Below are 16055 nucleotides of genomic sequence, written 5' to 3' on the forward strand. Positions count from 1 at the left end.
CTCAACTATTATGGTCTCAGTTACTCATAATGAGATATGAGATATACAAGTCTTATTTGTAATTAACAGAGAAAAGCAATACAACAATTTTTTGTGTTTCAGGGTAAGACTCCGTATGATCTAGCGGCAGCAGAAAAAAAGGGACAGTATAAAGAAGTGATGGAATACTTACAGGTACACATGCTTTTAAATTACATATGCTTATATCAAGAATATAGCAGGTACATGCACATCCACAAAACCAGGATGCTCCAAGATAGTAGATTTCAAGCTTTAAACATTTTGTAAGGCTTGAAAAATATCTTGAAATATAATGCAATCTATTTTTTATTACAAGTTTGATTAGACAACCCAATTTGTTTGAGGCGCCACATTATAAGCTTTGTCGTCCTTCAACTAAGGTAATCTGCCATTTTTAATTCATTAATTTATTGATACATGATTTTTTTTTAAGTAAACAAAATAAGTAGACGTCTGCCATTTTTTTCAAGCAAGTACGATAAAGAACAAGGTTTACGAATTTTTATATAAGAGATATTTACACAAACAATATGTTTTAATTTTACTGCTTTGTCAATTCTACTGTAGATTCCATAAGAATTGAGATACACGAATTGAATGTTAACTTGTCCTGCAGAAAACTTTATTTTACTTCCTCTACTATCATGAAATTGTTTTAACATAGCTCCGATATCAAGGAATATTCAGTATGTTGGTGTGAAACCTATATTTGTAGAAGGTCAACCTTAAAATACACTACAGTTATCACTAACTATCTACGTAAAATTATGACAGTGTCCTAAAATTTGTTACCAGGTTCGAGATATGCTCTGGTTCTAGTTTTTATAAAAACAGTGGGCATAACACTGCAGTAAATAGATATGGTTTCTTTTGTGTCTTGCAGACATATATTTATTTATATATACCTCATACCTCAGCGGCACAAACTATTTGTATAAAGATTTTGAATTTTAAAAGGAAGAATAACTGGATGTTTTATAACTGGGTTGCAGATGCCTTTGAAACAAGGTGGTAGGATGTCATATGTAAATTGTCCTTGACCTGATTTTTGTTAAGCCTGCAAAATTTATTTTGCGAAATGATAGCAAATATTTAGTTATATTTATTTGTATTTTCTGATAAATAAACTTAGTTTTTGTTGAAACTGGGACTTAAGTCACTGAAAGCTGGACATAGGCATAGCAATCTGTTTTGACACCCTTAGCTCACTACTCAAAAGCTTTATATTTTAGAAGGTCGAAGACCTGGATACTTCATACTTTAAATATGTCTAATGTTATGAAGTTTCCGTCGGTCATATGTTCATTGTCCTTAACCTTATGTTCATGGTTCAGTGACTACTTAAAAAAGTGAAAGAGTTTGTGTAATGTTAATATCTATTTTATTGTGTCATATCATGGAAGTAATATTGAAAGGAATAACATCGTCGTCACTTCAAAGGTTTCATCTGCGTTACCGCCCATCTTTCAATAACTTGTTAATTGGTTCAATATCTGGCATCGAAGTTGATTCTCCGCATGTGATCGATCAAATTACTGACACTTATCGGTCATTTTCGTGTTCACGGAGAAATACGAACAGACAAGTTTTTGTCGTTTATACGTGCGAAGTAACCCTTATAGTCCATTCGTTACATTCCGTTGATGTACGCTGCCGAAAAGAGTCATTCGTTCAATTTTTATTTTAGTCCAATTTTTCCCTATTTTTGGTTTGTTTGATCATAATAGTTTAAACCGACAGCTATCACATACGAAATTGGAGAACAAGATTGTGTCATTTCAATTTTAATATTTACAGACAGTTAAAAAAACATTTCCGTAAGTTAAGAAGATGATTGTAAAAAAAATACATTTGGACCCCCTTTATTAAATACGGAAAATCTAAATCCTTCGTGTATTTATAGACAATTAAAATATTCACAATTCTAAACGGTTCTATCCTTCAATTTAAGTTCTTGATACATAACTAATTTGTGTAAAAATGAATTTACCGTAAGAAGATAGATTCAAGCCCATTTCGTCGGGTTTGTTATAATTTTTGCTGTATAGCTTATTATATTAATACAAGCATTCCACAATAATATATATTTACGAAAATATTATCCCCATTTTAGTTGTCCAGTTTCAATAATGCAATCAATGACATTTATGACACATACATAAATTTAGAATACTTGAAAGTTAAAATTCTTTTATTCAATCTCGATTAACTTTGCACATTTCAACAGTAAAAAAATCTATGCCTACATTTGCCTACATTATTTTGTTAAACATCATGTGAAACCTGATCGATTCATCGGTATTTATCTGTTTAACTCGGGATCCGCTTTTAACCGGAAAATACTTTTAGAACAGTTTAAAACAAACGGTAAAAAGCAAAAATATGCTAAATTAAATACAATTTTCCATGTTAAACTGCTGTAGTTTGAACAATTCTCGTCCGTTTTTCAAGTTTTTTACATCATACGACTTCATCTGAAGGCAGAGGTTTTATATGATACAGCGCCACCTTCTTATTAATAAACCTCGGATTTCACACAGGTACTTTAAAATTACCGAACTCGATAAAATCATGTGACTGATAAGAAATTGCAGATGCCATTTTACAACCGCGGTATCACAGATAGTAACCAAAGGGGTCTTACAGCTGAGACTATAATTGGATAAAATCATATAACTTTAGTACAGGGCTCTACAGGCCGTTAATACATGCTAATTACTCGATGTTATTCCTTTTAAATATTACTTCCATGGTCATATGAACTATTAATGTCCTTCAATTTTGACGAGACTCATTTCTTTCGTTCCATGCACAGAAATAGAAAAATTGTGCCTTTGTAACAACTCTTGCGATATACCTATTAAATCTTTTTTTCTGTAACTTTCTTTCTGTACAATGCGTACAATTTAAAAGAGAAATTAAACAAGTTTGAGGCAATGTTCATCAATTCACCATTCATTTTTGCCTTTTCTTACCTATTTCTTAATCTAGAACGGTTGTAGAAAATGTACAACTGACTATTGATAGCTGTGCTCAAATATGATAATAACAAATAAATACACACCAATTCTACCTTTTCTCTCTCTGTTAATGATCCGTCACCGTACCGTATATTATATAATATTGAGTTCATACATGTTTTGCTAGGATAGTTAAAGTGGTTAAGTTAAGGGTAATCATACCACATTCACAGTCTACAGAAGGCAATGATACTGATACTTTAATATTATACTTCTCGAGGTAGTGATATTATTATCCCAATCCTTCACACTGCGTACGATTTCCAATTTTATCTTATTAGTATGGTTATACATGGTTGATTTTCTTAGGTACTCAAGCTTCCTTCAGTTATGAAAAGAGGGACAAAAGATACCAGAGGGACAGTCAAACTCATAAATCTAAAATAAACTGACAACGCCATGGCTAAAAATGAAAAGGACAAACAGACAAACAATAATACACATGACACAACATAGAAAACCAAAGAATAAACAACACAAACCCCACAAAAACTAGGGGTGATCTCAGGTGCTTTGGAAGGGTAAGCAGATCCTGCTCCACATGTGGCACCCGCCGTGTTGCTAATGAGATAACAAATCTTGTAAATTCAGTATGTCACATTCATGAAAGGGAAGGGGATTGTAGTTACGACTTAAAGAACATATCCGATATCATTTGTGAAACGGTTATTCCATAACTATCAACCAACTCGTGATGGCGTGCGTAAAATTTATGAAGAAACATGACATGCAAGAAATAGGTCAGCGAGATGCATTTGCCACCAAAAATAAATCAATCACAATCAATTTGTTGTCCATTACAGACTACATTCGGTTGTTGGTGTTTATTTTTTAAACTTTAACATTTCTACAAGTTTCCGGATATACACTAAATACATTTTACTGTTTATTTCAGACTGCTGTACTTAGGACAAAAGGTATTTTTTTATTTCATTATTAGATGTGACACATTACGTATTTAGTGTTACTTATGCCTTTTAATTATGATTATTTATTTTTTTAACTATTCTGTTCTTTTTGTTTTTTTATATGTGTATCAAAATTTTATTTCATTCTTATTGCGTTGATTGTTTTAATGTTTTTACACCTTTTTTTAACTGCATTGATTGTTTTGTGTTAAGCGCTTAGAGTAATTAAATTTTAATTAGATAATGCGCTATATAAATATTGTAAATAATACTAATAATATCTGTGTAAATGCGAGGTAGATCCCTATTCCATTTAATGTCACCAGGTCAGAAAGAGACTGGAATATGTTTAGAAAATGAGTCCAATTGGGTTATTGATTTTGTATTTATGTAAGCTTTTCCATGTGTACAATTATTTCCACATTTTTGGTTTTGTAGATTGTATCTGTGTTTCTGCAATGGAAAATTGATACATATCAACTATTTTTTAAAATAACACCCCTTGGAAATACGGATTTTAAATAAATTACTATGTTAGCACGTGCACTCTCATGTGTGCAATTATTATAATTTATTTATGAAATTCCTTTATATCAACAATGAATCGAAAAGATTCGAAATCAGTTCCTTTCATTTGGGAGATGAATGTTTACCCTTATTATCTACATGTGTCCCTATATCCCGAAATGCTTGTGATTTCTTAAATAAGGTGGTCCTGGACAAAATAATAAGAACTTTTTACACAATATTTGTTACCAAAAAAGACAGACCAAATTCCAATTTTGGATCACCGTTTTCGAGTTGATATCTTTTTAGAAATTGAAAATTTTCTGAATCTGAATTTATGTCTCAAGGAAGATTTGTTGCGGTTGTTATACGCCTGTCTAAGACGGGATGTATTATGGTATACCATTGTCCGTCCGTCCGTCCGTTGTCCACACTTCAGATAATAACTAAAAAACGCTTCCATCAGATTTTATGAAACTTTGTTGAATTGTTTATATCTATTGATGTCAGTCCACTCCCTTTCGATTTTTGTAAATTTTCTGATTTTTCGTTTATATGTAATAAAGTTTTATCCTTGAAAAAGTTTGTTTGCAGTGACAACTATATGGTAATCGTTCTCTCCGCCTATTGCAGTGCATTCCAAGTTCTGACTTGTCCAATTACAGTTAGTTTTTATCAAATCTGTTCAGCTTGTCAAAAAATTTAAAAGTAGTCAATGATATAAGGTATGCAATTGTATGAGTATTGGCTCATGTTATTTCGATGGGGTTAATGTGACCTTTTAAATTCCTTAAGGGTGAGATATATCTTGATTTCAACAGTTTATTACGATTTGGTCTGTTGGATACACTAACACAATTTCCATGGAGACCTGCCCATTCAGTTATTGTTAATTGACTTTGAACGATTCGCATAGTTGACATTTTTAAAAATTGACATTTTTATTTCAACGTTTGCAATTTTCCACCTTTATTACAAAACATGTGAGGCACATCTCTTTTCCTAGTTTTGTTATGGTTTTGTCTAATGAATACTTTAAGCAATATATTGATGCGTATGGCTTAATATCTTTCGATCATTCAGAGTTATCTGACCTTGCCTTCAGTGTTATGGATAATTGATAATGTAAAGTTTTATATTCAATCATGGTCAGTAAGGCATGCAAACAATGCAAGTATGTGCCCCGTTTTTTTCCATAAGGGCAGCATTATGCATGATACAAAATTTTGAAATTAAAATCTAATGTATGATTTAAATTATCTCTCCTGGAAATTTATTAACAACAAAGTGTATATTCATATATAATTTACTTTAAATCAAACTGATGTGTAATCTTTTGAATATAAAAGACAATTGGTAAAATGCAAATTATAAAAATTATTTGTATAGGTAAGCAATTGAATAGATACAATCTTAAATTTCAATGGCTTATTTTAATAAAATAAATAGGAAGCAGTTTTCAGGTGTAATTTTGAATGAAATGCAATCGGTGGAAAACAACGCTATGTGCTACGCTCAAGTCACAATAAAAAGCTTAACCCTAAAAAACTACGGAACAATATAGTACAAACCTGGTAATAGTATGATTAAATAATGAGCTTTCCAGATTTGATTATGTGCTTGTCTATCAACTCCATATTGCAATTATTCTCCTTTATCTATCAACAGTTTAACTGGATTGCAGGGTAGACGTAACAAAAAAAGATATCACTTATTGCTGAAGAATATTATGATAATATGTAGGCACTATTCCTAAAGTGTATGCAACTATTTGTAAGAAATCAGCAATACATCATTTCTTAACCATTTAGGAAATTTTTATTCACAGATTCCATGTTGAACAAACTGCTTGGCAACGGAAGCTACCAATCTTTTGACATGCGCTGCATGGTAACCGGCCAATTTTCGGTAGGGAAATCAAGTTTAGTCAAGCTTTTAGTTGGGGATAATGTTCCAGAAGGGCGACATGCCACTGATGGCATTTCCCTCGTTGAAGGTCGCTGTGGACTTGACATAGAGACAAGAAATTGGATCATGATTGATCCAGGTAAGAATACACATTTTTATATATATGGTTTTAACATGAGGTAGATGAACGCAAGTTCGATTTTGTAAAGAAATGGTCGAAATCAGAATTTTGTTGTTGTATGACAATCAATCCTTATCCCAAACGTTCTGTGTCAAATGATGCCTGTCCTAATACTGCAATGCAGGGTTGGTGTTGGTTGCTTTCTGTTACAATTCAGGGTTGGTGTTGGTTGCTTTCTGTTACATCTGTTTTTCATGAATTATTTTGACATTAATAAGGTTTCTTGTTTCCTCTGTTTCACTGGTTTTAGATTTCTGGTCAAAACCTTTTTCTTAAATCTAGTCAACTGCACTTTACTGAGTAGTTGTCTCATATGCATTCATGACACATCAGTTTTGAAAAAGAATAACATTTGTTTTCCGGTTTTAATGATGAAAAACAGGTTTTCTGCTGATGTCAGTTTTTCAGTTACATTGAGTGACTATTTGACTATATAGTATAAATATATCAAAGTTTATCTAGTTTGTATGTACTGTGGATTATTTTATTTTGGTTTCTACCAATGTTCGTGGATAGGGATAATTGATTAAGTGGTTTCGTTACAAGGCAATTGAACACTTGCAATTTGTTGAACATTTGAATTTTTTGTGTGCATGTTCCTGCAAAATTGTTCTTACAAAAATATCAAGGATAATGTTAAAACAGTTACTTTTTTTTATATACAGGAACATATAAAGCCTTGGATGTAGTATACAATAAGGTTTTAATGACCTCTGTTGAAAAGGATGAAAGAAAACAAACAAAAACATCAGGAAAACATAAATCCGATGCAAAACTTGTTGAACTTCCAAATAAAGACTATATTCATTCTCAGAAGTCAGAAGCTACCAAGTCAACATATTTTCCTGTGAACCTCTCAGGTGAGCCTTCTACACAGCCACAAGCTACCAAGTCGACATCTTTCCCTGTGAACCTCTCAGGTGAACCCACTACACAGCCACAAGCTACCAAGTCGACATATTTACCTGTGAACCTCTCAGATGAACCTTCTACACAGCCACAATCTACCAAGTCAACATCTTTCCCTTTGAACCTCTCGGGTGAACTCTCTCAGCAGCCACAAGCAGCCCATTCTTTGTCACAACAGATTTCCTCTATTGAGTCTAAAAAACAGCAAATGAAGAAGAAAATGACAACTAAAATGACCAAAAAAGAAATGAGAAAGAAAATGGAAAAGGTCCTCAAAACTGGTAAATATGAAATGAAAGTTGGCAGACTCATCTTCTGGGACTTTGGAGGACAGTATGTCTATTATACAACACACCAGACATTCATGACTTTCAGAGCGTTGTTTCTAGTAGTTTTTGATGGCAGTAAAGAATTGAATGAAGAAATCCGTGATGTACTGTGTTTTCCAGGGCAGCACATGACACCAACCCCAGCAGGTAATATATCAATTACAATTGTAACACCTATATTACTGAAACTACTTCATTTACCAATGACATGCATAAGGACAATTAAAAACCAATTGTGGCAAATAAATAGATAGAAGGGACACTTAATCTAGTGCATTATCTAGTTTAATAGTCCAGTTTTCATTCCTTAACTGGTTTCAAAACTTAGTATATGTACCTTCAACCTAGCATTTTGAAACATTGAAAAATTGCCTTCTAGATTTCTTTGTGTTGTTTTACTGTCGGGTTTCTGTCTCATTGATGTTAATCCCATACCTCCTTTAATTCATTCAAATACACAAATATCACAAACATCATTGATATATGTTTCGTAACGAGTGAGAATGGGATGTTGGATATCAATTTTTATGTCTTGTCGTGACCTTTTAAATCTGACAAACAGATATTTGTCATTTGTCCTTTATAGCGCATTGACAGAATAGGAAAAAGTCGATTATTAAAGATGTTTAATTTCACTTCATGGTACACGGCTAAAAGTTGGCACAATCCTAGAAAAATGATTTTACTTGAATTTAAGATTGGTCGTCAAAAAGTCATTTTTTTTTTTCAGCTTTTAGTCAGCAAATTTGACATCAAATGCAGATCATAAGTGGCATGCAATTTGGCTTTTTATTCAAAAGCTGCCATCGTATATCTTTCTTTTTTGTTTTATTTAAATGTGATACATAATGTTCTATGCATTACGCAAAAAGGGTAATTCTCAAAGCCTTTTGATGACAAATTATGAAGGTAAAAAACTACTTATGTACTGTTAAAGGGGAAATTTTGTGTGTTACCCGATTCCAACATCATACAACAAAGCGCTGATGAATGGATTATATCGTATCTACTACATTTGTACTATAAAGTAATTAAACTGCAATTTTATTTGCATGTACACATGTTTTTATGAGGTCATATTGTTTAAAACGATATTTTTTTTAATTTCAAAAATCTCTTCTAATCAATCATTTACTTAAAAAAATTCCGGATAGTTGTGTCTCGTCCATGATTGGGCTGGGACATAGTTTTCCTGTAATATTTGGACTTGATATTACTTGTTTTTGTTGATGTTTTATTGTTTCGCTTAATTAGTTTGGTGTCCATAATTCTTTTTTAGGGTTATGTTATTTTGATTTTATTTATTTAAATAAGTCTTTCAATGGTTAATTTAAGAAATAGGAATCCGACAAAATCCCCAAAAGATAACAAAACTAGAAAGTTCGTTGAAACTTTGCGTTATCATTTCTTAGAAGCAAACATTCATTTTAATTAGAAGCAAACATTCATTTTAATCCCTAAAATAGTGTTATTTTATTAAATGCAGTGGTAGAATAATTGATTTATTTTTACAAACGTACAGTAAATTGAGGTATTTTGACACAGTTGATTGGTGTGATGATGGAATATACCCAAGATTGTGCATATAGTTGTGACTTTAATTCATAGATGAACATCTATCATCGGGTTCATTCTATTCGCTTGAAAATTGTTTATTATAAAAATGGATGCGAATGATGCATAAGTCTACATGACATAGTGATATCTACAGTTCGCACTGCAATTTGAAATGCAGAACCTTTTAAAGACCTAAAGTAAACCTTTTTGCTTAGTTCTTTGATTTAAAAATTCAGATATATTGAAGATTACCTTTCTCTTTTTTATCTACGTTTTAGTCAGTCAGTACTTACATTTCCCAGTTAGCTTGTGATAAAGGATACTACAGAAATTAGAATGTTCGCTTCATATCTTGACCTTTTTCTTTCATATTGAGACGGATTAACGACTACAAACAAAAATCTATGACAAACTTTGGAGGGCGATTTTAACTTTCCAAATGTAAATTCCCCAGCTAGGTCTCAATGTACTACACTCCTCTGCGCCATCGTAAAATATGCACATATCTCAAATAATACCTTACGCTGGTGCTTGTTGAGTCAATACAGTCTTCGTGGACAGGGGTACGGTGTACCTTTGACTACTTAAAACAGGCTGCAGAATTTTAAGGGATATTCAAACATATTAGTCGACGATAATATCAAAACGGCATTGTAAAAGTAGAAGAACGCCATAAATGACAAACAAAATTCTGCAAAACTCTACATAGACCACCAAAGATATAAACACGAAACATACTGAAAGCAAGGGGTTATCTCGTGTGCCCCTGGCATGTTTAGAAGATTCTGTTTCAATTGTAACACCTGAGTGTCGAACATGGAAATTTAATTTTGGTGTCATGTACTTAATTATGAAAAAAACTGAAATAGACACAAAATAGGTTTTTATATTACCGTATCACAAATAATGATACCTTTAAGCTCTGTCGTGACCCAACTCACTAGCACATCTTTTTGCGGTTTACAATTTTTAGATACTAAGTGTCAGATCAGATCTCAAAATTTGAAATTAATTTGTGTTCCATTCCTGTTTGTAATATATTGATACTTTTGATTCGCATGACACGGGTAACATCTTGTTGACACAACCAAACTGAACTATTTTTTTTTGTTTTTCCTGGAATTCCCCTAGCTTTGTTTAAAACACAACCATCGGTAACTTACGTACTGATGCCTGTAATGTTTCTTTGAGACATACAGACAAAATGGCAGCCGGCTCAAGTCAGAAACCGAATTCACGGCTATCAAAGGTTGTGCTATGTGTACTATTGTTTGTCTGTGTTTTTTTTTCATTTTTTGGCCATGGCGTTGTCAGCTTATTTTAGACTTATGACTTTTAATGTCCCTTTCGTATCTTTCATCTCTCTTTCATATGCTTGCATTCATTGTAAAGGAAAACTACAACCAAGACGAGGAATTTCATTCTCTAAAACAGAACATTTAAGTAAAGGCTGTTTTATGCTTATTTGTCATATATAGCTACTATAAACCTTTACTGGGAGTCAAACTGTTGTATTCTAAATTACAAGAACATTCACAGAAGAAAGTTTTTTTACCATCAGCAGTGTGATATAAATGCTTTCCCTAGTTCAGATATTAAATCACTTATACAGATCATAATGTAGGGCATAACGACCATGACAATCGGAAACATTGCTCAGACTACAGTCATGTGATCATGGCTAGTGTATACTGTCGATGCGGATCACAAATGGGTATTTTTTTTTTTGGCTTTTGTTTAGAAATATTTTTTGAGTTTCAAGCAGTAGGACAAGACGTTTCTTTCAATACAGGGTTCTTTTGACATTTGTCCTAGAGGTGCACTGATGTTTCAGTTGTCTTATGTCCCCCATAAAATAGAATGACATGGCCAAAGTGTATTTAGTAATGACGATGATGTCCAATGGTGATGGGTAAAAGCTCACTCTATGTGGTACACAAACATTTGACAACCACTCTATTGCAAGGCACAACACGTTAAATGTCCGAAGTTTAACATTGATATTCGCAATATAAATATCGGATTCGTGGCTTAAGAATTTTATTGTGTTCTTTAAACACTACGGACCAATACCGACATTCAAGATTTACTAAAACTTCCACTTGCGAACATGCGTATTCCAGCCAATGGTCAGAACGTCGTAATAACGTTCCAACATTAAAAAAGTCATTTGAGGTCTGAATTACTGATTAAAGTTAGGTATATTTAGTGCTATGTCAATATATCCCGTATTAAAAAAAATATGATCTTGCGTCATTTAGTTTGGGATTGAATAACCGAAACGTTTTTCATTTTCAAACGAATAAAAGGCTATTTTTTCATAAAACATACCTTTTTAAAGTTGAAAGTTTATCTTAAGATGATTTATTTTCCTATTGATACAAATTTAATTCATAGAAATCGTCATGACATTGTAAAAACTATAAGCATGTTTTGAAATAATTTGTGTTGTCAGTTTTGCATGTAGCGTATTCAACGTATATGGCTAAAACTTAAAAGTTATTACTTTCATTAATGTATACTAGATGGTTATATGAATAAATACATATTTTTTCATAATTTTATACATATTTTTTCATAATGTTATATAAATTTTGTTAAGTTTTGACAGACGTTGTTCTTATTATTTGAAAAAAATACATCATTTAAAACTGAAAACTACCCCCCTTTTTGTACAGTCGGAAATCTCATATAATAATTGATTTCCACTTTTTGGATGAAAAATTGAGTAAGGAAGAAAATAGATTTTTAGTTTTCAATCATTCTACTGTAAAAAGGGTATTTAAAATGGAGTTATTCAATTTTATTTTTCCTTGAAAACGACATATGATCAAGATTTCTGAAAAACTGCACCATATTTTCATTTGACGACCAGAAGAATCTCAAAGTACACATATTTCCGAATCCAATGATATATGATATAGCCGTGTACCATTTTTGACGATTAAAATTTTATAAATTGACTTTGGTCACCAACCTATTTCCGGTGTTAAACTGTAACATCAGACATTTTAGACTCAGAATGTATTAAAATTTGAGAAAAAGAAGATTGTAAGGTGAAATGTGTTAGTATTTTGTATAATCTAATTGAAGAAATCACAATGTCTATTGCCATGGATGAAATGTACATCGTCTCAACCTTTGAAAGTTATCATTGACCTAACAGATGACCAATGATAATGCCGTAATATTGTTGTGCAATGCTAGATAAGCCAATCAAATTAACGCTGGTTTTCATTTCACTTTTCTGTATCACATTCTGTGCAGTGTACTACGAGAAATATCTACTCATGCAAGACATAGATAACAGGTCACAACCATAAGATAATGTGATACTAGAAATATCTACTCATGCAAGACATAGATAACAGGTCACAACCATAAGATAATGTGATACTAGAAATATCTACTCATGTAAGACATAGATAACAGGTCACAACCATAAGATAATGTGATACTAGAAATATCTACTCATGTAAGACATAGATAACAGGTCACAACCATAAGATAATGTGATACTAGAAATATCTACTCATGTAAGACATAGATAACAGGTCACAACCATAAGATAATGTGATACTAGAAATATCTACTCATGTAAGACATAGATAACATGTCACAACCATAAGATAAGACATAGATAACAGGTCACAACCATAAGATAATGTGATACTAGAAATATCTACTCATGTAAGACATAGATAACATGTCACAACCATAATATAATGTGATACTAGAAATATCTACTCATGTAAGACATAGATAACAGGTCACAACCATAAGATAATGTGATACTAGAAATATCTACTCATGTAAGACATAGATAACAGGTCACAACCATAAGATAATGTGATACTAGAAATATCTACTCATGTAAGACAAAGATAACAGGTCACAACCATGAGATAATGTGATACTAGAAATATCTACTCATGCAAGCAGGGATAACATGTCACAACCATAAGATAATGTGATACTAGAAATATCTACGCATGTAAGACATAGATAACAGGTCACAACCATAAGATAATGTGATACTAGAAATATCTACTCATGTAAGACATAGATAACAGGTCACAACCATAAGATAATGTGATACGAAAAATATCTACTCATGTAAGACATAGATAACATGTCACAACCACAAGATAATGTGATACTAGAAATATCTACTCATGTTAGACATAGATAACAGGTCACAACCATAAGATAATGTGATACTAGAAATATCTACTCCTGTAAGACATAGATAACAGGTCACAACCATAAGATAATGTGATACTAGAAATATCTACTCATGTAAGACATAGATAACATGTCACAACCATAAGATAATGTGATACTAGAAATATCTACTCATGTTAGACATAGATAACAGGTCACAACCATAAGATAATGTGATACTAGAAATATCTACTCATGCAAGCAGGGATAACAGGTCACAACCATAAGATAATGTGATACTAGAAATATCTACTCATGTAAGACATAGATAACAGGTCACAACCATAAGATAATGTGATACTAGAAATATCTACTCACGTTAGACATAGATAACAGGTCACAACCATAAGATAATGTGATACTAGAAATATCTACTCATGTAAGACATAGATAACAGGTCACAATCATAAGATAATGTGATACTAGAAATATCTACTCATGTAAGACATAGATAACAAGTCACAATCATAAGATAATGTGATACTAGAAATATCTACTCATGTAAGACATAGATAACAGGTCACAACCATAAGATAATGTGATACTAGAAATATCTACTCATGTAAGACATAGAAAACAGGTCACAATCATAAGATAATGTGATACTAGAAATATCTACTCATGTAAGACATAGATAACATGTCACAACCATAAGATAATGTGATACTAGAAATATCTACTCATGTAAGACATAGATAACAGGTCACAACCATAAGATAATGTGATACTAGAAATATCTACTCATACAAGACAAAGATAACAGGTAAACCATAAGATAATGTGATACTAGAAATATCTACTCATGTAAGACATAGATAACAGGTCACAACCATAAGATAATGTGATACTAGAAATATCTACTCATACAAGACATAGATAACATGTCACAACCATAAGATAATGTGATACTAGAAATATCTACTCATGTAAGACATAGATAACAGGTCACAACCATAAGATAATGTGATACTAGAAATATCTACTCATATTAGACATAGATAACAGGTCAAAACCATAAGATAATGTGATACTAGAAATATCTACTCATGTAAGACATAGATAACAGGTCACAACCATAAGATAATGTGATACTAGAAATATCTACTCATATTAGACATAGATAACAGGTCAAAACCATAAGATAATGTGATACTAGAAATATCTACTCATGTAAGACATAGATAACATGTCACAACCATAAGATAATGTGATACGAAAAATATCTACTCATGTAAGACAAAGATAACAGGTCACAACCGTAAGATAAAGTGATACTAGAAATATCTACTCATGTAAGACATAGATAACATGTCACAACCATAAGATAATGTGATACTAGAAATATCTACTCATGTAAGACATAGATAACAGGTCACAACCATAAGATAATGTGATACTAAAAATATCTACTCATGCAAGCAGGGATAACAGGTCACAACCATAAGATAATGTGATACTAGAAATATCTACTCATGTAAGACATAGATAACAGGTCACAACCATAAGATAATGTGATACTAGAAATATCTACTCATATTAGACATAGATAACATGTCACAACCATAAGATAATGTGATACTAGAAATATCTACCCATGTAAGACATAGATAACATGTCACAACCACAAGATAATGTGATACTAGAAATATCTACTCATGTAAGACATAGATAACAGGTCACAACCATAAGATAATGTGATACTAGAAATATCTACTCATGTAAGACATAGATAACAGGTCACAACCATAAGATAATGTGATACTAGAAATATCAACTCATGTAAGACATAGATAACAGGTCAAAACCATAAGATAATGTGATACTAGAAATATCTACTCATGTAAGACATAGATAACATGTCACAACCATAAGATAATGTGATACTAGAAATATCTACTCATGTAAGACATAGATAACAGGTCACAACCATAAGATAATGTGATACTAGAAATATCTACTCATGTAAGACATAGATAACAGGTCACAACCATAAGATAATGTGATACTAGAAATATCTACTCATGTAAGACATAGATAACAGGTCACAACCGTAAGATAATGTGATACTAGAAATATCTACTCATGCAAGACATAGATAACAGGTCACAACCGTAAGATAATGTGATACTAGAAATATCTACTCATGCAAGCAGGGATAACAGGTCACAACCATAAGATAATGTGATACTAAACAGTTTTAAGAACCATAAATGTTTACAGTCAAACACTTCAATATTTATTGAGAAATTCAGGTCAAGTAACTTTTTTCTGGACAAAGGATAAAGTTCTCAAAACGAATATTTCCTCACACCTGAAAATTCAGTTACAGAAAAAATTAAAACACAAATATTTTTAACTTTATTTTTCTTTCAGTCTTTTTACTGCACTGGGTAAACTCAATCCTGACCTATTGTAAGGTGGTGTATGCTGGCATCCCTAAGATCTTGTTTGTTGCCACCCATAAAGACAAGGTACCAGTGGTAAGTGAAAA

At 32.0% G+C, this 16055-nt stretch overlaps 1 protein-coding gene across 1 annotated transcript in view; it reads left to right on the forward strand.

Annotated features, from left to right (window-relative positions):
* The window catches only part of LOC143054747 (uncharacterized), a 73363-nt gene that overhangs the window by 16581 nt on the left and 40727 nt on the right, over positions 1-16055 (forward strand). The window contains exons 4-8 of the mRNA XM_076227786.1: positions 103-174; positions 3937-3958; positions 6285-6503; positions 7211-7930; positions 15938-16044. Of these exons, the coding sequence (XP_076083901.1) occupies positions 103-174; positions 3937-3958; positions 6285-6503; positions 7211-7930; positions 15938-16044 (1140 nt within the window). The remainder of the gene's footprint in view (positions 1-102; positions 175-3936; positions 3959-6284; positions 6504-7210; positions 7931-15937; positions 16045-16055) is intronic.

This window comes from Mytilus galloprovincialis, chromosome 12 (assembly GCF_965363235.1).
Source record: "Mytilus galloprovincialis chromosome 12, xbMytGall1.hap1.1, whole genome shotgun sequence".
NCBI classification, from domain to species: domain Eukaryota; kingdom Metazoa; phylum Mollusca; class Bivalvia; order Mytilida; family Mytilidae; genus Mytilus; species Mytilus galloprovincialis.